The following is an 18,965-nucleotide window of genomic DNA, read 5'->3' as shown; positions in this document are numbered from 1 at the left end:
CAGACATTTAGAGCTGAAACGTCTTCTGGTCCAGATGAGTTTGTCTCTGATATAAATTAATAAATTAATTCATTTAATTAAAAGTTTTTAAAAAATCCAATAAATAAATAAACCTTTTTAAACAGACCAGAAGTTGTAATTATAATTTAAACTAAACAATAAATCTGACACATTTTAATTGTTTCATTTTTTAATCTTTAATATTTTTTTTTTTTACGTTTATCAAATTTTAACTAAAAACATTTGAGACAAGTCAGTTTATTTACACATTTTTTATTTTATTTCTTATTTTCTGATTATTGCATGAAATTCATTAACACATTGAAATAGACTCTGATAAAAACTAAATTACACAAAAAAAAAAAAAAACAAATATAAATAAATTTTATCGTTAAGGAAAAAAAGCTGTTGGTTCATTTCCCTGCAACTCGTTTCTAAAACGAATCAAACGCTTCCTGCTCGTCACTGATTGGCCGAGGCCGGCTCCTCCTCCTCTTCCATTGGCTGGCTGCCGAAGCCACTGTCAACCGTGGCGTCTGATTGGACAGAACCAGAGGAGGCGTTAGATCCAGAACGAGACGGAGGAGGAGGATGGGGAGGGGGGAGGGGGGGCGGAGGGGGAGGAGCTCACCTGTGTTCATTTTGTCTCGTTGCTCCTCTTTCTCTCTCAGGAGTCGAACTCCTTCCGTCAAACCGAGACACTGCAGAGCTTCAACCAGAGTGTCCACATGTCCACCCCCCAGCTGCACAGAGGACAGAGACACATTAAGACAACATGTCCCAGCTGAGACACCGGGAGACACAGTCAGACACGGCCCCACTGGTTGCTGAGTTGCTGAGTTGCTGAGTTGCCGTGTTGCTGTGTTGCCGTGTTGCCGTCTCTAGTGCTGATCTCTGAGGCTCCAGTTCAGGTTCAGGTTTATATAAAGTGGAATCAGTGAATCTGGTCCTGAGCTCATCTGAATGTTTCATTACACAATGTAGAATATTAGAGTATTTAATTATTATTATCATTATTATTATTATTATTATTATTATTATTAGTTTGGACGAATCCCGTGTTTCATGACTTTTCTGCTTCATCCAGTACTGAAGTCGTGTCCCTGTTTAGTTGCAGAGCTGAAGTGAGTGAAAATATTCTACAACACAACAACAACACAACTAAACCAAATGAAAATAGTTGATGTAAAAGTGTGTAAATTAGCAACAGTTCATAGAGTGAAGCAGCTCCAAACAACAGCAGCTTTATTTTTTAATTATCATATATATTTATTTATAATATTTAAACCATAGTATAGTATAGTATAGTATATTATAGTGTAGTATAGTGTAATATAGTATATTATAGTATAGTATAGTATAGTATATTATAGTATATTATAGTATAGTGTAGTATAGTATAGTATAGTGTAGTGTAGTATAGTGTATTATAGTATATTATAGTATAGTATAGTATAGTATAGTGTAGTATAGTGTAGTATAGTATATTATAGTATAGTATAGTGTAGTATAGTATAGTATAGTATAGTATAGTATAGTATATTATAGTATATTATAGTATAGTATAGTATAGTATAGTATAGTGTAGTGTAGTATAGTGTAGTATAGTATATTATAGTATAGTATAGTGTAGTATAGTGTAGTATAGTATAGTATAGTATAGTATAGTGTAGTGTAGTATAGTATAGTATATTAGTATAGTTAGTTAGTATAGTGTAGTATAGTTAGTATAGTATAGTTATATAGTATAGTTAGTATAGTTAGTATAGTATAGTGTAGTATAGTAGTATAGTGTAGTATAGTATAGTATAGTATAGTATAGTATAGTTAGTATAGTTAGTATAGTATAGTATAGTATGTAGTAGTTGAGTATGTATAGTATGTTAGTATTGATAGTGTGCAGGTAGGTGTCCTAGTATAGTAATCAGGTATCAGTGTAGTCTAGGATATTATATAGTAGTAATACGGATAGGTTATCCAGCATAGTATCTCAACAGAGCCATAGTATCAGTATAGTTCAGACGAGTATAGTAAGGTAGACTAGTATAGTACTAGTAAGATAATTATGTATAGCATAGATTAGTATAGTATAGTATAGTGTAGTATAGTATAGTATAGTATATTATAGTATAGTATAGTGTAGTATAGTATAGTATAGTATAGTATATTATAGTGTAGTATAGTGTAGTATAGTGTAGTATAGTATAGTATATTATAGTATAGTATAGTGTAGTATAGTGTAGTATAGTATAGTATAGTATAGTATATTATAGTATAGTATAGTATAGTATAGTGTAGTATAGTGTAGTATAGTATAGTATATTATAGTGTAGTATAGTGTAGTATCCTACATGTTTTTGTCCACTAGATGTCCTGATAGAGCTCTGTCTCACGGACCCTTTGTTCAGTCAAATATCCTCATGGACTATGTTGTGTAGTTGCCGTGTTGCCGTGTTGCCGTGTTGCCGTGGTACCTGGTAGTGTTGCAGCAGGTGGTGGCAGGGCGTGGCCGTGTCCTGGTACAGGTGAGTCAGCGTCAACATCCCCAGCTTCTCCGCCAGCTTCCTCCAGGGAACGTCTCCAACACTCAGCAACTCCACCAACCGGGACAGAGTCTCCTCATCCAGACCCGAAGCCTCCACCTCTGCAACAGAGACCAGGGTTCAGACCAGGGTTCAGACCAGGGTTCAGACCAGACCAGACCAGACCAGGCTAGACCAGGATCCAGACTCAGAGGACAAACCTTCATTGCTGATTGTTTTTTTCCTCCCGATGTGACGACTCGACTTAGGACTCAGTCTGGAGGTCAACAGGTTCCTGACCTGAGGACGAGGAGGAGGATGAAGAGTGTTTAGTGAAACCTGGTGAACAGTTTCAGTCTCCTGCAGTCTGTCGGAGGAACTACGGCAGCCATTTTGTGCCTAGATTAGTGGTGTCGCCTGCTTTTATTTTGAAGGTCCAGCTGGTTACCTTTTGGCATTTAGCCAGGTCCAAGGGGGTGTGTCCTGCCGGTCTCTTCCGAGGGTTGATTGGCTGAGAGGCGGCCTTTTGACCTTTGACCTCTTCTCTGATTGGTTCGTCCTGCTCTTCGTCTGAAGAGGAGCTGAAGAAGAGCGGCTCGTCGTTCTCCACATTCTTATCAGCACCTGAAGAAGAAACTCCATCAGTCTGGTGGGTTGTTAACATACACCGTATATAGACAGAACTAGTAGAGCTCCCCCTGGTGGCTGGAGGCTGCAGAATAAAGCCACAGAAACAGGATGTGACATCATGGAGACCACCAGTTGCCATGCCAACCGCTTCATAAAGAGGTCCCATGGGACGCGAGATTTTTCTAAATAAGTTCAGTTTATTTCTCTGTAGCTGGTGCAGGTGGAGCAAAGCGTAGGATTCATTAAAAGAAAACCACAGTGAGTCTGGAGGAAGTGTGGGCGGGGCATCGATAACGTGGCTCCACCCATAGATCGTACTGATCAGAGTCTGGCTCCAAACTCACAAGATGGTAACCATCCCCCTTCCTTCCTTCCTTCCTTCCTTCCTTCTGATGGAGGAAGTGGAGAGGTGGCGTCCATATTTGATACAGCCTACGCGTTGTGTTGTGTCTGGTGTGTTGTGTCTGGTGTGTTGCGTTGTGTTGTGTCTGGTGTGTTGTGTCTGGTGTGTTGTGTTGTGTTGTGTCTGGTGTGTTGTGTTGTGTCTGGTGTGTTGTGTCTGGTGTGTTGTGTTGTGTTGTGTCTGGTGTGTTGTGTTGTGTCTGGTGTGTTGTTACCTGCAGCGATGAGCATGGAGCAGAGGGTGGGGGATCCCAGACTTGCTGCCAGGTGTAACGATGTGTTTCCTCCAAAGGTGCAGGCGTTGATGTCGGCCTTCAGCTGGAAACAAGACACGTTCACAGACATCCCGTTAACCAGACGCACTGATCACATGACGCCTTCACAGACATCCCGTTAACCAGACGCACTGATCACATGACGCCTTCACAGACATCCCGTTAACCGGACGCACTGATCACATGACACCTTCACAGACATCCCGTTAACCGGACGCACTGATCACATGACGCCTTCACAGACATCCCGTTAACCGGAGCTCCCGTGTGTTTTCCTACCTCTGTGATCAGGGTGCAGGCCACCTTGAACAGGTTCTCTCTTACAGCCAGGTGAAGGGCCGTGTTTCCACTCTTCCGCTCAGGTGCGTTTATTTTGGCTCCGCCCTCCACCAGGAGGCGGAGACAGCGCTCACCATCCCTCCTCACGGCCAGGTGTATGGGGTGGAGACCTGACGGAGGCGGAGACATTAGTCCACGTTTATACTTTAGTAGAACATTCAAACTACAGATCAGCTTTTAAATAACGTTGATAGTAAAACTAGACTCATTATAAATACAGCCTCTTTCCTATTGGTGGAAACATGGTTGCTAAGCAACAGTGAGGCTATATTCAGTCTATGGAGACAGGAGACAGTTTAGAGATTTGGGACATTATTACTGGTTGGACACCTGATAGTTTTGGACATGGTTCTAAAATTACTTTTAATGGAAATAGTTGTAAATAACTTTGTTGAATAAAAGAATGAAATCAAACAAGATGAACAGTTTTTAAGATGAGATATGACGGTGAAACCAGAAGTATTCTCCTCTGGACTCACTCACCGTGGTAGTCGGGGGTGTTGACCACGTGGGCGTGGCCTTCATCCAGGTGAGCCAGCAGAAGGCGGAGCGACACACTGTCTCCAGCTAGTGCCGCCAGGTGCAGCGGGCTGCGGCCATCTTTGTCCGGCAGGCTGGGGTCGGCCTTCGCCTTCAGCAACACTTCCAGCACCTTCACCTGGCGGGTGATCACGGCCAGGTGCAGAGGAGTCTGGGGGAGGAGTCAGGAGCCAGGTGAGACATCAAGAACCCATTATCTTCACACAGCTAACAGTTAGCCTCTTGTCCAACAATGACATATAATGATAAATGTGTTATATCTTATTATATTTAAGGGCTGTATGAATAACGTTGGACCCGTGACACAAACACCCGTGAGATTGATACAAAATCAATCAAATTTTTTGTGTCAGAGAAAATTCACCTGGAACAAAGTAGAAAATACAAATTTCTGTTCTTGCCTAAACAAGAAACACGTTATTTAGAGTAAAAACCAGCCCTGATATGTGGTTTAAGGGCAGATATGAATTAGTAATGTAAAATCTGATGAGTAACCGTGCAAAATTAGATGGTAAAAAGGTGAATCTGATCAATTTTAGAGATGTTTTAACCCATTTATGACCAGACAGAACCTTTTACAGGTACCAGTCTGAAAATCTATCACGAAATACAAATACAACAGCTTTGCCTCATTCACCCAGACCGTGTGTGAAAGGAGGACGTCATGAAACTCAAAGGAGAATATCTCAACAACCAACTGGTCAATTTTAATCGGTGACACCTCCATCGACCAATCAGAGTGTAGAGAATCGATCGCCATGCCCACGTTTACCGTAGAAATCACCAGTGACGATCCAGAGCAAAGTAAACACAAAGATCGCACATGGTCAGAACCCTTCGCTCCAACCTAGAAGCCTCTTCCTCTTCATGTAAACAAACGAGAGCTTCCTGGTTCATTTCAAACTGACGCAGAATCATAGAAGAAGCCATTAGCAGCGTTTTTTGGAGCTGGAATATAACTTTTAATCAGGAAACAGCAAAGCTAAGAAACACTTTATGATTTTACTAATGTTATTTTTGTGACTCTTTGGCTTCTAGCTCTCTGAGTTTTTGTCGCGCAGTGAAGAAACAGACATTGTTGTATCAGCAGGATCTCTGCTTCCATCATTTAAGTCACGTTTGTGTGTCTATCTTGTTGTTCGCTGTGTTTGTGTTTTCTTCACGTTCGATAGAGGATTTTCATTTTGGTCTATTACATGCAGAATGGTGCTGCTATCACGTGTTCCGACCGTCTGTAGCGCACAGATCTCACGCTCGGGTCAAAGTGCTTCTACCAGCTGGAGGTGGTTAGCGGTGTTGAGGATGCTATGCTGCCTGCTGGAGGTGGTTAGCAGTGTTGAGGATGCTACGCTGCCTGCTGGAGGTGGTTAGCGGTGTTGAGGATGCTACGCTACCTGCTGGAGGTGGTTAGCGGTGTTGAGGATGCTACGCTACCTGTTGGAGGTGGTTAGCGGTGTTGAGGATGCTACGCTACCTGTTGGAGGTGGTTAGCGGTGTTGAGGATGCTACGCTACCTGTTGGAGGTGGTTAGCGGTGTTGTGGATGCTACGCTACCTGTTGGAGGTGGTTAGCGGGTTGTGGATGCTACGCTACCTGTTGGAGGTGGTTAGCGGTGTTGTGGATGCTACGCTACCTGTTGGAGGTGGTTAGCGGTGTTGAGGATGCTACGCTACCTGTTGGAGGTGGTTAGCGGTGTTGAGGATGCTACGCTACCTGTTGGAGGTGGTTAGCGGTGTTGTGGATGCTACGCTACCTGTTGGAGGTGGTTAGCGGTGTTGAGGATGCTACGCTGCTGGCTGCTGAGGAGGGTGTGGACCAGTTGCTGGATGACTCCCGTCTGCTGGTGGATGATGGCGAGGTGTAAAGGCCTGAAACAGAAGACGAGGATGAGGATGCTGCTCTGAACCAGGGGGCGTGTCCCTAAAGACTCCTCCTTTGGGCTGGTTCAGTCAGTGGGAGGAGTCTGTAGGGGGGCGGGCGCATGTCTCTGTGACTCACGTGTCTCCGTTGCTGTCCTGGATACCACAGAGGTGTCTCTGGATGGCCAGAAGGACCCGGGCGTCTCCAGTACTGCAGTACTCCAGCAGGGCGGCGGCAGCGTTTCTGGCGTTCTGAGAAACTCGACTGTTGAGACTTGAGGCTGCAGAGGAGGAGGAGAGGAGCCAACGTTAGTTCATCCATCAGGAGGAGGACGGTGTCATCATACAACCTCCTCCACCTCGTCTCCCCCCCTTACCCCCTCTCCCCCACCCTCCTCCTCCACCTCCTCCTCCTCCTCCTCCTACCTATCTGAAGCAGCTGTTGCTGCAAGGCCGCCTGACGTCCCGTCTGTCCGTCACTCTGTTGCTGGGTAACACCTGTCTGAGGGACGTGGCCTGACATCTGAGCTCCTCCCCCTCCAGTGAAGCCTGTGAAGCCTCCAGTAAAGAAAGTTCCTCCTCCTCCTGCTCCTCCTCCTCCTCCGTTCATCTGCTGGTGGAACTGGAACCCTGCGGGAAACGAGGAGGTGATCAAACGTCCAGAGCTCAGCGTCAAACTCCAGATCTGCTGCTTCAGTCCTACCTCCTCCGCCTCCTCCTGCTCCTCCTCCTGCTCCTCCAAACCCTCCAGCTCCTCCTCCTCTTCCTCCTCCTCCTCTCCAATGTTCGTAGTGAGGCAGCGGCTTCTGCTTTTTCCTCAGCACCTCCTCTTTGTCTGGACAAAGACAGTGATGGGGGTGAGAAGAGTCAGAGTATGTCCCCCCTGGACCCCTAAACCCCTGAACCCCTGGACCCCCTAAACCCCTGAACCCCTGAACCTCTGGACCCCTGGACCCCTGGACCCCCTAAACCCCTGAACCCCTGGACCCCTGGACCCCTGGACCCCCTAAACCCCTGAACCCCTGGACCCCTGGACCCCTGGACCCCCTAAACCCCTGGACCCCTGAACCCCTGAACCCCTGGACCCCTGAACCCCTGAACCCCTGGACCCCCTAAACTCCTGAACCCCTGGACCCCTGGACCCCTGAACCCCTGGATCCCTGGATCCCTGGACCCCTGAACCCCTGGAAGCCTGGTCTGACCTTGGACCTGGGGTATGTAGGTGAACTGTTTGGGGTCGCTGCTGTCTCCGGCCTTTTTCCTCCTCAGCTGCAGGAAGACGGTGACGGACCTCTCGATCTCGGTGCTGTGGTACGGAGGCGTTTTGAAGACGATGGCGTACTGAGGACCAGACAAGACCTTCATTTACTTCCTGGTTTAAACGGATGATGCCTGACGTTTTATAGTTGAAAATAAAATACTCCAATTCACCAGGTACTGTTGAACTTTATTGTGTATATTTTGATGAGTAATGTTAGTGATGGTCTCATCATTGAACGAAATAATCTAGACCAGACTAAACTGAACCCTGAGCTCATCAGCTCTGGGCATTTCTCTGAAGAGCTCAATTAATCAGATATAAAATGTTAATTAGAGACAGTTTAATTTCAATCGCTGAGTTTCTCATCAGAAGAAGAAGCAGCTCGGAGGATTAGTTTCAGTTTGTCACATTTGTTCACATTTGGTCTCAAACTAAACCAGATTCAATCTGAGCTCAGAACATAAACCAGATCCAGGAGGAGGATCTAATCTGTACCTGTTTGTGGACGTCGGTGGGGGAGAAGTCTCCGAAGGCCTCCCAGCATCCTTCATCATCCTCTTCATAGAAACGGATCTCAATGTCATCTGAAACACATGATGGGATATTTATCCAGGTCAAGACGCCCTGATAGTAACTCATCAATCCCTGGACTAGACCCGGACCCAGAGTACTAGCAGTAGCACCATTAGACCACTAGATGGAGACTAAAGGTTCAGATTCTAAAGGACCCAGAAGATGATAGAAGCTAGATCAGGTGTTGTCAGGTGTTTTGGAAATATTCATGATATTCATGACATGATGATGCTGGTGTGTTTTGTTTGTTAGCTGAGGCTAGCTGGTTAGCTCCATGATGCTTGGTATCAGTGGGAGGAGGAGCTTCTCTAGTTGCAGAGTATGAGAGATCGTGTCAACAAAGGGACGGACAAACGTTCTCACCTTTCTGGACTTTGTCGCAGAGCAGGAAGATCTCGTCGCCCCCCAGGACTGAGCCGCACGTCTTATCCATCCGAGAGATCTTCAGGTTGGAGGCGTTTGGCGACTCTGCGGGAGAAATGAGCTGGGACTTATTCTCTGAGGGTTAGCTAACGCGGCTAGCTGCTAGCCAGAGGGCTGGACTCACTGCTGTCGTAGATGGGGTTGGAGACGACGGGTTTCAGGGCTCTGGTGAAGCCGCCGTTGCTGTCCTGCAGGTAGGCGGTGAACTTTAACCTGACTATGTTCAGGTCCATCACCTTCCCCAGCTCCTTGGCCTCCTTCAGGATGGAGGTCTCCTCCAGCTCTGCCACACAAACACACACAAACACACACTCATCACACTCATCACCTCCACCAACCAATCAGGTCAATCTGGACGTTCAGGTGTGTGTGTGTCCAGGTGTGTGTGTGTGTGTGTGTGTGTGTGTGTCCAGGTGTGTGTGTGTGTGTGTGTGTGTGTGTGTCCAGGTGTGTGTGTGTCCAGTGGGTGTGCTGTGTTGGTTGTCTCCCAGTGTTGGTTAGGTGGGGTTGTGTTGTGTCTCCAGGTTGTGTGGTGTTCGTGTGTGTGTGTGTCCAGGTGTGTGTGTGTGTGTGTGTGTGTGTGTGTCCAGGTGTGTGTGTGTGTGTGTGTGTGTGTGTGTCCAGGTGTGTGTGTGTTTACCTGTCAGGTGATAGTGAGCGTCTTTCTGTCTCTTCCTCTCTTCTCTCAGCCTCCTGGTTAAAACCTCAACGACACCTTTCTTGGTCACATGGAGAATCCCCAGGTTACCAAACCTACAGGAAGTGACATCATCAGTCAGCGACGGCCTGTTCCGTATTTACTTTGACCCTCAGGCCTGACTTTAGAACAGTGCTGCGCTGTGATTGGATACTGACGAGGCGGTGAGGTCGTTGGGGCCGATGTCCAGCGTACAGGTGCCGTTCTCGGTGCAGTGGCGTCCCACCAGACTGTGGGCGTGGACCCGGGGGGGGTCGGTGTGGGTCACCAGCTGGACCTCCACCCGGGCGAGACCCATGTAGTTGTTGATCTGGAAGGAAGCGATCGATCCATTAAGGTAAGAACCAGTAAACACATGACCACAGTGAAGCCAAAGCGAGTAGAGCTCCCCCTGGTGGCTGCAATATAGGTCATATAAGCTCCACCCCCTCCAAGTTAGTGGGCGGGACTTGGGTCTAAAATACACGTCAAATAAATGTTTTACTTAAGTTTAGTTGTAGTTCGTTATTTGCAGCTATACTGCAGCCAGACACCAGGGGGAGCCGTCATGGCGTCCTGTGGTTCTACAGACTGTTCTGGGAGAGTTGGCGGTACCTTTACGGTGGGGTAGGTTCTCCTGTTCTTCTCGCTGGAGGCCCCTGGGAGCCCACCATGGGACGGACCCTCACACTCATAACGGAAACGGAAGCCTCTCTGCAAACACAGCATTTACAATTAACGTTTAGACCAGGAGGGTCCAGTTCATCCTGGTCCGGACCAGTCTGATCTAAAGGGACCGGAGCAGTAACACAACAACAACCCGTAAATAACAAATACAGACGTTTTCCTTTGTTTCAACCATCCTGACCAACAACCTGGACTCAGTTAAGTGTCCATGACTGTGACTAGAACGTAGCGCCACCTACTGGAAACATTTCAAATTGGTGCCAAATTAGAATGAAAAATTGCTCCTGATGACGTCTAGTTTTCACGCCCACCATGGGCCAGAGTGGTTCCTGGGCGGCGGCTCTGGTCGTATGTTTGACACCCTCCGTTTAGAGGGTTCAGCTTCAGCTGCTGTTTCTGAATATTTGGGGATTTTTATTTTGGACAAAACTGATAAACACCAACGAGTCGGGAGGAGATTTAACTTTCCTGAGGCTGGAAGTTTCTTTTGTGACGAACTGGACTGAAGCAGATTCATTTGTTTTCTTCTGGGGTTTTTATTAGTTTTGGTTTCAGGCCGGGATGAGTTGGGACGGTGTAAACGAGAAGCTATGAGCATGGCCCACTTTTTTTTTAAATTTGCTTTTAAAAGCAGAAACTGAAACTGGAGGAACAACGGAAACAGGTTGAGTTTTATTTTTAAAACCAGAAAGTTTTAAAATGAAATCTGAACAGTGTCCCTGAGTCACGTCCATTCTCCCTTTAGACCGAGAGAAAAGATTTGAAATCACGACTGATGGAAACAACCTCTGCTTCCACAGAATCTTCTGTTTTCATATGATTCTAACGTAACTTACTTCTGGTTTCATAGATTAAAGGAACAAATGTAACTTTACTGGTTCAGAATTTTTAAAATGAAAAGAAAGAATTATTGTTTTTGGAGGTTTGTCTCTTTATATAATGAACGAATTAAAGCTGCAGGTTCAGGCTGACTGGAGGAAGAACAAAGTTCCATGTTTGAAGCCGGTTCTTCTTCTGTGGTTATTTGCATACAGACTCTGTGTCATGTGACCTTTAGCTGCAGAAACTCCCTGAGCTCATGAGCTCCGTGTCATTGAATGACTGTTGGGAAAACCCTGGATTAAAGGAAGCTGATGACTTCAGTTTCTGCTTCATTCTGAATGTTTTCGTCTTTTTTTTGTTCTGTTATTATTTTAAAGCTTCACATAAACCCAGCGAGGCGTCTTCCTGTTAACCCTCCACATCCTGCACCGTGAAAATGAGGAGATGTTCACCATTAAACAACATCCTGCATCACACTTTCCTACGTCTGGTTAACTGGTGTCTGTGTTGCTGCGTCTGACAATTAAAACACATCAGTTATTTTCCCTAAACTTTACAGACGACCACTAAATCTACCTACGATCCTTCAACTATGAAACCAGAGAGAGAACTAAAGGAGAAACCAGTGGTTGTTAGATTTACATTCATTAAAAAGAAGAAGTTTTTGTAGCAGAAGAAGAAGAAGATGTGAAGAAAATACTTTTCAATCATCTTAGTAGAAAGAAATTTAAGTCCAACATCAACTTTCTCTCTTTCGTTTTAAAAGGCTTCTTGTTTTTCAGTTTTGTTTTTTAGACATAATTCTGTTCTTTAAACACAAAGAGAAACGACAGAGGAACAAAACAATGTTCCGTTCTTGTCTAGTTTAGGAAAATCTGTAAAACGATATATGAGGAAAACGAGACGGCGTCATCAGCGTAGAAACGAACGACACTGAACTGGAACAAACAGCAGTGGAACCAGGATGGAGCCCTGTGGTACTCCTCCACCTCAGCACCACGTACAATAACATATATCTTCTATATGTTCTACATGTCTTCAAATAAGAATAAGACGCTTTTATCGTCACTGCCTGGTGAGAAACTATTTTATCAGCTCTTCGGTTCAGGAGCAATAAAAATACAAACTATAGCAGATATACACAATGAACTGGTCCGACGAGGGGAAAGTACCAGCATTTAAATCATAAACAATGAAACTATAGAGTAAATGTGAGTAATGAAGTAGGACGACTGGAGGATAAATATGGATGTGAATGTGATTATTAATATAAATGTAACTATGAATATGAATCTGGAGGTGTGAGGGATTTTGTGTCTTGAGGCAGAAGCTGGTTTTTACTCCATTAGTCTCAGTGTCTCTTCCCAGAAGACAGCGTGGACGTGTGAAGTGAGAGACGATAACTCACCTGTTTGGGCTCCTCGATGATCTGAATGTAGGGACCATGAGCTGAAACACAAACACAGTTTCATAGATGTGGAGGTTTCCCCCTGAGTCACTTCTAGAGCGAGTACAAGATCTGGGTCTGGTTCTGGTAAAACGTGTCTGAAACGTCCCCGCCAACGAACAACTAACAACCAGAACCCAGAGGTGTCGCTCCAGGAACTTTTAGTTAGTTTTACCAGATAAGGCAGCAGAGGTGTCAAACATCGGCATGGGGGCAAAACCCGGCCCAGTACCGGGTCTGATCTGGTCCTTCATAGACGACTTTCAGAAAAGTAAGAAGAGTCTTTCTAAAGTCTAAATCTGGATCATGTCTCCAGGTCTCTAACCATGTGGTCCTGGTTCTGGTCCAGTGGTAGGTAGAGATCCATCAGAGACAGAAGCTAATACAGTATTCTACTGACCACATGGCGGTGGCGCTGCTGCTGATTTACACGCCTCCCTTCCTTCCTCATCTAAAGAAATTAAAATTATACAAAGACAGGTATAAAACCAGTCCTCAGGGTTCTGGAGGTTCTGGAGGTTCTGTGACTTTAGTTTAATGATCCATGTGTTTCCAGGAAGGATCCAGGTCTCCTTTAAGACCCAACGCACTAAAACCTGACTGTTCTGTTTCTGTTGAATCACACATTAGCTGGATGCTAATGCTAAAATTAGCTGCTGCTACATGAACGAATGAATGAACGAATGAATGAAGAGTGTGTGATGGAGACTCACCTGTCTCAGGTATGTAGGGCTCAGTCTTTATGTCGACTGGAGGAATGTAGTCGTACTGCATCAAATTCAGCTGCAGCTGGAGGAGAAACAGATTTCAGAGCGGTCAGTGAACGCACCACCAGGTCATCGTTTAATGTCAGTGAACTCACCACCAGTTTCCATCTCTCCTCTACAAATACATTTATATTTTACTAATTAATGAATCCATTAATAATCTGAATAAAAACAGGAAATGATGACAAGATGCTCAAAGTTCCCACACTCTGGTCTGACTGTGAAAGTCACACAAAGGGTTTTTTTAATTCTGCCTCACTGGAAAGTTTTTCTGTTTTCTGTCTGTGTCATCACAGTTCATGTTTCATCCATTCACCCATTCACACATTTAACAAGTCAAAAAGCTCCAGATCATAAACATGCAGCTCCTATTTAAATAATGCAGCAATAAAGACGTCTCAGAGAAAGATTCTACGTCACCGAAACTAATCCATGGAACATGTGAACTAGAGCTAGAAATGCATCTTTAACTTTGACATTTTCTCTGAAGTAAAACAGAAGAAAAACACGTTTTAAGCCACGATCGAATGACAATGAACTAAACGCTGAGATCTGAGGAGAGAAGGACTCACATCGTTGTCGTACACGTTCATGTAGGACGCCTCGGTCATCCTGCAAACACACAAACAAACGCACAAACACACAGTCAGAGGCTTCAGAGACTCGTCTGGACCTGGTCCCGGTTCCAAAAGTCTAAAACCCCGATGACATCAACAAACAAACAAACAACAAACAACAAACAACGAACAACGAACAACGTGAATCTGCAGCAGTTTCACTTTCACATGACGACGAGACACAAACACACACCTCTCTGTCTGTCTCTGTCTCTGTCTGTCTCTGTCTGTCTCTGTCTGTCTCTGTCTCTGTCTCTTTTTCTTCTTCTTCTTCTTCGCTGCTGTTTGTCATTAACACCCCCCCCCCTCTCTCTCTCTGTTTCAGTGTCGTTTTACCCCCCTCCCTCCCCTTTCCGCCGCTCGTCTGTTTTCAGTCACTTCCTGGAAATGGTCGAGTTCAGGAAAACCCCCAGAATCCCAGAGTGCAAAGGGGGCGGAGCCACAGCTTGTGACATCACTGTGCTGCTGCACATGAATAAAATAAAATAAAATAAAATAAAATAAAATAAAATAAAATAAAATAAAATAAAGTAAAATAAAATAAAATAAAATAAAATAAAACTGATTAATATAAACTAAAATAAATAAACCAGCTGTACATTCTTTTCATTCTGAGCTGTAACATTAAATACAGACTAAACATAAAGTTAAACAGACAAAAACCAAACATACATTTACACAAATACTACGTGAAATAAAATATTAAGAATAAAGACTAGAATAAATTAATGACTGAAAATAAATGAAATGCAGACGTGAAATAGAAATTGTTAATGGTTATTATGCTGCTATTAATTGCATAATTGCCCTTTTGTTACAATATCAACAAAAAATATCAATAATAAAAAAAACGTTGTGCAAATGATGTTTTTTCTTGTTTTCTGAAAACGTTCAGACGTGATGTAACTTTGCTCTTCAGCTACAAACGCACATCACACTGTGACCTGAAGGCACATTTCAGGCTTTTTACCAGTTGATTCTGACGCTGCAGCAGAACAATAAAGATGAGAGAAACTAGAGACGGCTCCGAGCTTTAGTTTAAGACGCCGCGTTAAGAAGAAGAAGAAGAAGAAGAAGGTAAAAGTTGAGACCGACCTGCAGCAGAAAGGAGGCGAGCAGCTCTCCGTCCGACCTCCACTTCCTCTCTGCTCTGTCTTCTATCTCTACTTCCTCTTTTCTCTCCACGTCTCAGTAAATCTGACTCACATCTCTTCATCTTTATCATCATTGTTCTCCAGGCTTCACCGGCCAATCAGCCGGCAGCACAGAGGCCTCATTAACATAAACCCACAGCAGGTAGAGAACGACGGAAACCACGGCGGGGAAAGTCAGCAGCGACATACAGAGACCCAGAGATCCCCCCGAAACCTCCCCAACACGGCAACCCGACAGGCAACCAGACAGGCAACCAGACAGGCAACCTAACAGGCAACCTGACAGGCAACCTGACAGGCAACCTGACAGGCAACCTGACAGGCAACCTAACAAGCAACCTAACAGGCAACCTGACAGGCAACCTAACAAGCAACCTAACAGGCAACCTAACAGGCAACCTAACAAGCAACCTAACAGGCAACCTGACAGGCAACCTAACAGGCAACCCGACAGGCAACCCGACAGGCAACCTGACAGGCAACGTGACAGGCAACCCGACAGGCAACCTGACAGGCAACCCGACAGGCAACCCGACAGGCAACATGACAGGCAACCCGACAGGCAACCCGACAGGCAACAAGACAGGCAACCCGACAGGCAACCCGACAGGCAACCTAACAGGCAACCTGACAGGCAACCCGACAGGCAACCCGACAGGCAACCTAACAGGCAACCTAACAGGCAACCTGACAGGCAACCTAACAAGCAACCTAACAGGCAACCTGACAGGCAACCAGACAATCAAGTTGTGTTTTACTGTTGATCGTGGTTTTGGCTGCGATGATTAAATGAACCTGATCGACTTCATTTAAAATGCATCTCGTGTTTCCAGCAGTCAGCCGACCACCAGGGGGCGCACACACGGCTAAGGCTTTATTAAGCTGCCTAAATAACCTGAACAACAAGGAGCCTCTTGCAGCTACCGCCTCGTAAGGAACCGCGTCCACTGTCTGGACTGGTTTTGGTGGAACAAGAACTAATGAACTGAACTGTTCAATCGCTTAGAAACATCACAAACCAAAGTAGGAGGAATAAACAGAGGCCAAAGCGAACGCTGCGTCCGTCAGCAACCGGACCAGACCTCCAGGAGACCGGCACCTTGAGACCGGCACCGAGAAACCGGCACCGAGAGACCGGCTCCAGGAGACCGGCACCGAGAAACCGGCACCGTGAGACCGGCACCGAGAGACCGGCTCCAGGAGACCGGCACCGTGAGACCGGCACCGAGAGACCGGCACCGTGAAACCGGCTCCATGGACCTCAGTTTGACCAATGAACACGAGGCTTCAGCAAAAAGGTCAAAACACTGGACAAGAAATATACAAACCCCATCATGACACTAACACAACACAACACAACACAGCTGACTAGACCAGATCCACTAAACCAGATCATTAGACCAGATCATTAGACCAGATCCACTAAACCAGATCATTAGACCAGATCATTAGACCAGATCCACTAGACCAATGAACACTAGGCTCAGCAAAAAGGCAAAACACTGGACCAAGAATTCACAAACCCACATGACATAGACCAATCATCAACACAACGCGACTAGACCAGATCCACTAGACCAGATCATTAGACCAGATCATTAGACCAGATCACTAAACCAGATCCATTAAACCAGATCATTAGACCAGATCATTAGACCATTAGCTGTTCAGTAGTTGCACAGAATGAAAACGCGGTTCAGGGAAAACAGCTGAAAGCATGAAACTCTCACCTCAGAGCTCCCGCCATGTGTCAGCGCAAACCCCGATGAAGATGAGGATGATGAAGGCCTCCTGCAGGAGGAGGAACAGGAGGGAGAGGAGGCTGTGTTCTTCCTCGTTCAGGGATTTTTTTCTGTTGAGACCAAACAAAGTTAAACAGAATTAAGAGATGGAGCTGGAGTTTACTGAGGGAAATTCCAGCCTTCTTCTTCCTCCTCCTCCTCCTCCTCCTGGGACCGTCCTCACACAAACAACCAACTGCTGCCTCCCTTAAAGGAACAGCTGCACATTTCTTACACATATATATCCACTGTTAGCCTAGCTTAGCATAAACACTAGCAGCTTTAGCACAGATTCAACATCAGAGTCGATCCATGAACCGATTCAGTTTGATCTCATTCATATTCAACAGCAAAAATAAATGAAAATAAATAAATAAAAGAATAAGTAAATAAACAAATAATAGCGATAATAATAAAGCGTCCCATGTGACCTCAATGACGAGTCTGCAGCTTTTAGAGGCAAAGAAGAAGAAAAACATCTACACACCATCAGCAACTTCCTGATTTAAAGACTTAAAGTCTGAGTTTATTACAGAATAATTTAATCTGGACGAGAAGTCAATTTAATAAATAAATAACTATCATAAATAAATAATTTAAAAGTAAAACTAAAACAGAAACACAGCCCACGCTTATTGTGACTGAGCTCAGTTAGAACAAATAATTAAATTAACTTCCAGTTTCTCGGTTTTATCTGTTAAAGACTCGATGAATCGTTTATGTATAAATGTGAGTTTTTACCTCCGTGTTGCTCCGCTCGGTTTCTGCTGATTTTACCGAAAACTCAGAAAAACAGCGGCAACGAACCAGAGACAACTTCCTGGTCCTGCGTTTCAGAACAAACCAGGAAGTCATTGTCTTTCGTTCAGAACATGAATCTCATTACACGGGGAACGTGTGTTATTATCTATTACACTATTAGATTAATGCTTGTGAGTTAAATATAAAATTATAAAAACGAAATGATTTTAGCCTCAATTTATTTTTCTAATTGTCGTCCTGTGGTTTTGAGGCGCACAGAAAATAAATATAATTCTCAATTAAAATAAATAATTTATTAAAATGAACGAGAAGAACAGATCAGATTAAACCATAGAAATAGAAACACTTTAAATAAACACGTCAAATAAAACTGTTAGAAATGTATCAAATTCAACTCGATGTTTATTTACTGAGATGTTTTAATTTCTTTCACACATCTTTTTTATGGACGGAGACAGAGGCTTTTATTTTGACGAGCAACTCATCAAACCCGGAAGTTACGTCCCTGCACTCCCGTGCGTTCTTGACCGAGCGCTGACGTGTTGCCATGGTGACCGCAGCTTGTCAATCAGAGCGGAAAGCCCCGGAGCTGGAGGGGAATTCCGGGACCATGTGATCAACAAAGCATACGCTCATTGGTGGAAAGGAGAGGTAAGCCCCGCCCACCGGACGAAGGGAAAAACCACTGAAAAAGTAAACAGAAAGGTTAAAAATTTTATAATAATTTATATTTAACAAAAAATAATAAAAAATATTAAGTTATATTATTAATAACACCAGAAAAATATGTAAATGACAAAAAAATAAAATATAAAATAATCTGAAAAAATAGTTAGCAAACATGTAAACAGAAAGTTAAATGGAAATAAAAATGTAATATGATAATTATGTATATATACACATATATAAAATATTAAATACAAAAAAATTTAATATAATTATTATAATAATTATGATGCAAAATAAAATATAAATTGAGTAAAGATTAAAATGTATTTGCATAGAAAATATTCAGTAATATTAACTATAAAACCAGAAATAAAAAATATGAATTAGATTTTAGAAAACAAAAGAAAATATAAAATAAGATTAAATTAAAAGAAATAAATTCAATTAAAATCTAGAAAAAATAAAACATTCATATAAAAAAAGAATTAAAATAATTTAAAATGAAGTATATATATACACATACATAACTGAATAAAAAAAAATCATCTGATTAAAATTTAAAAAAAAAAATCTCGACATAAAAAATAAACTAATTCTGATACATATCCTTACATACAAGGCCCTGAAAGGCCGAGCTCCATCATATCTGAAAGACCTCATAGAACCAGACTGTCCCAACAGATCACTACCATCTCTAAGTGCAGGTCTGCTTGTGGTTCCTAGAGGTTCTAAAAGTAGAATGGGAGGTAGAACCTTCAG

General features: G+C 43.8%; 1 protein-coding gene across 5 annotated transcripts; it reads right to left on the bottom strand.

The window, feature by feature from the left end:
• Positions 1-256: 256 nt before the first annotated feature.
• nfkb2 (nuclear factor of kappa light polypeptide gene enhancer in B-cells 2 (p49/p100)) lies at positions 257-17,549 on the bottom strand. Of its 5 annotated transcripts, XM_047602448.1 has the most exons (24): positions 17,517-17,549; positions 16,725-16,846; positions 13,796-13,835; positions 13,170-13,245; positions 12,418-12,458; positions 10,116-10,214; positions 9,680-9,831; positions 9,465-9,577; positions 8,949-9,107; positions 8,765-8,869; positions 8,324-8,412; positions 7,770-7,908; positions 7,271-7,402; positions 6,994-7,197; positions 6,707-6,848; positions 6,462-6,576; positions 4,652-4,859; positions 4,109-4,278; positions 3,770-3,872; positions 2,971-3,146; positions 2,744-2,822; positions 2,475-2,644; positions 632-743; positions 257-536 (listed from the first exon to the last, which is right to left on the bottom strand). In XM_047602448.1, exons 2-24 carry the CDS (start codon positions 16,739-16,741, stop codon positions 463-465), a joined length of 2,715 nt encoding a protein of 904 aa, XP_047458404.1. In that variant the 5' UTR covers positions 16,742-16,846; positions 17,517-17,549; the 3' UTR covers positions 257-462. The 5 variants fall into 5 exon arrangements, with proteins under 5 accessions (XP_047458404.1, XP_047458407.1, XP_047458403.1 ...); XM_047602451.1 differs by lacking the exon at positions 16,725-16,846 and having other exon boundaries at positions 17,517-17,540; XM_047602447.1 differs by lacking the exon at positions 17,517-17,549 and having other exon boundaries at positions 16,725-16,982.
• Positions 17,550-18,965: the final 1,416 nt, after the last annotated feature.

The sequence above is a fragment of the Mugil cephalus genome, chromosome 13, assembly GCF_022458985.1.
Source record: "Mugil cephalus isolate CIBA_MC_2020 chromosome 13, CIBA_Mcephalus_1.1, whole genome shotgun sequence".
Taxonomy (NCBI): Eukaryota; Metazoa; Chordata; class Actinopteri; order Mugiliformes; family Mugilidae; genus Mugil; species Mugil cephalus.
The sequence above is the reverse complement of the archived record's forward strand: the minus strand, read 5'-3'. Positions and strand labels throughout refer to the sequence as shown.

What these genes read in the sequence shown, in the direction of transcription:
- nfkb2 (XM_047602448.1), bottom strand. An exon ending in TCATCGAGGAGCCCAAACAG is followed by an intron (nt 10,215 to 12,417) that starts GTGAGTTATCGT and finishes CTGTGTTTGCAG; the next exon opens with AGAGGCTTCCGTTTCCGTTA. An exon ending in ACCTGCTGCAACACTACCAG is followed by an intron (nt 744 to 2,474) that starts GTACCACGGCAA and finishes TCCTCTGTGCAG; the next exon opens with CTGGGGGGTGGACATGTGGA.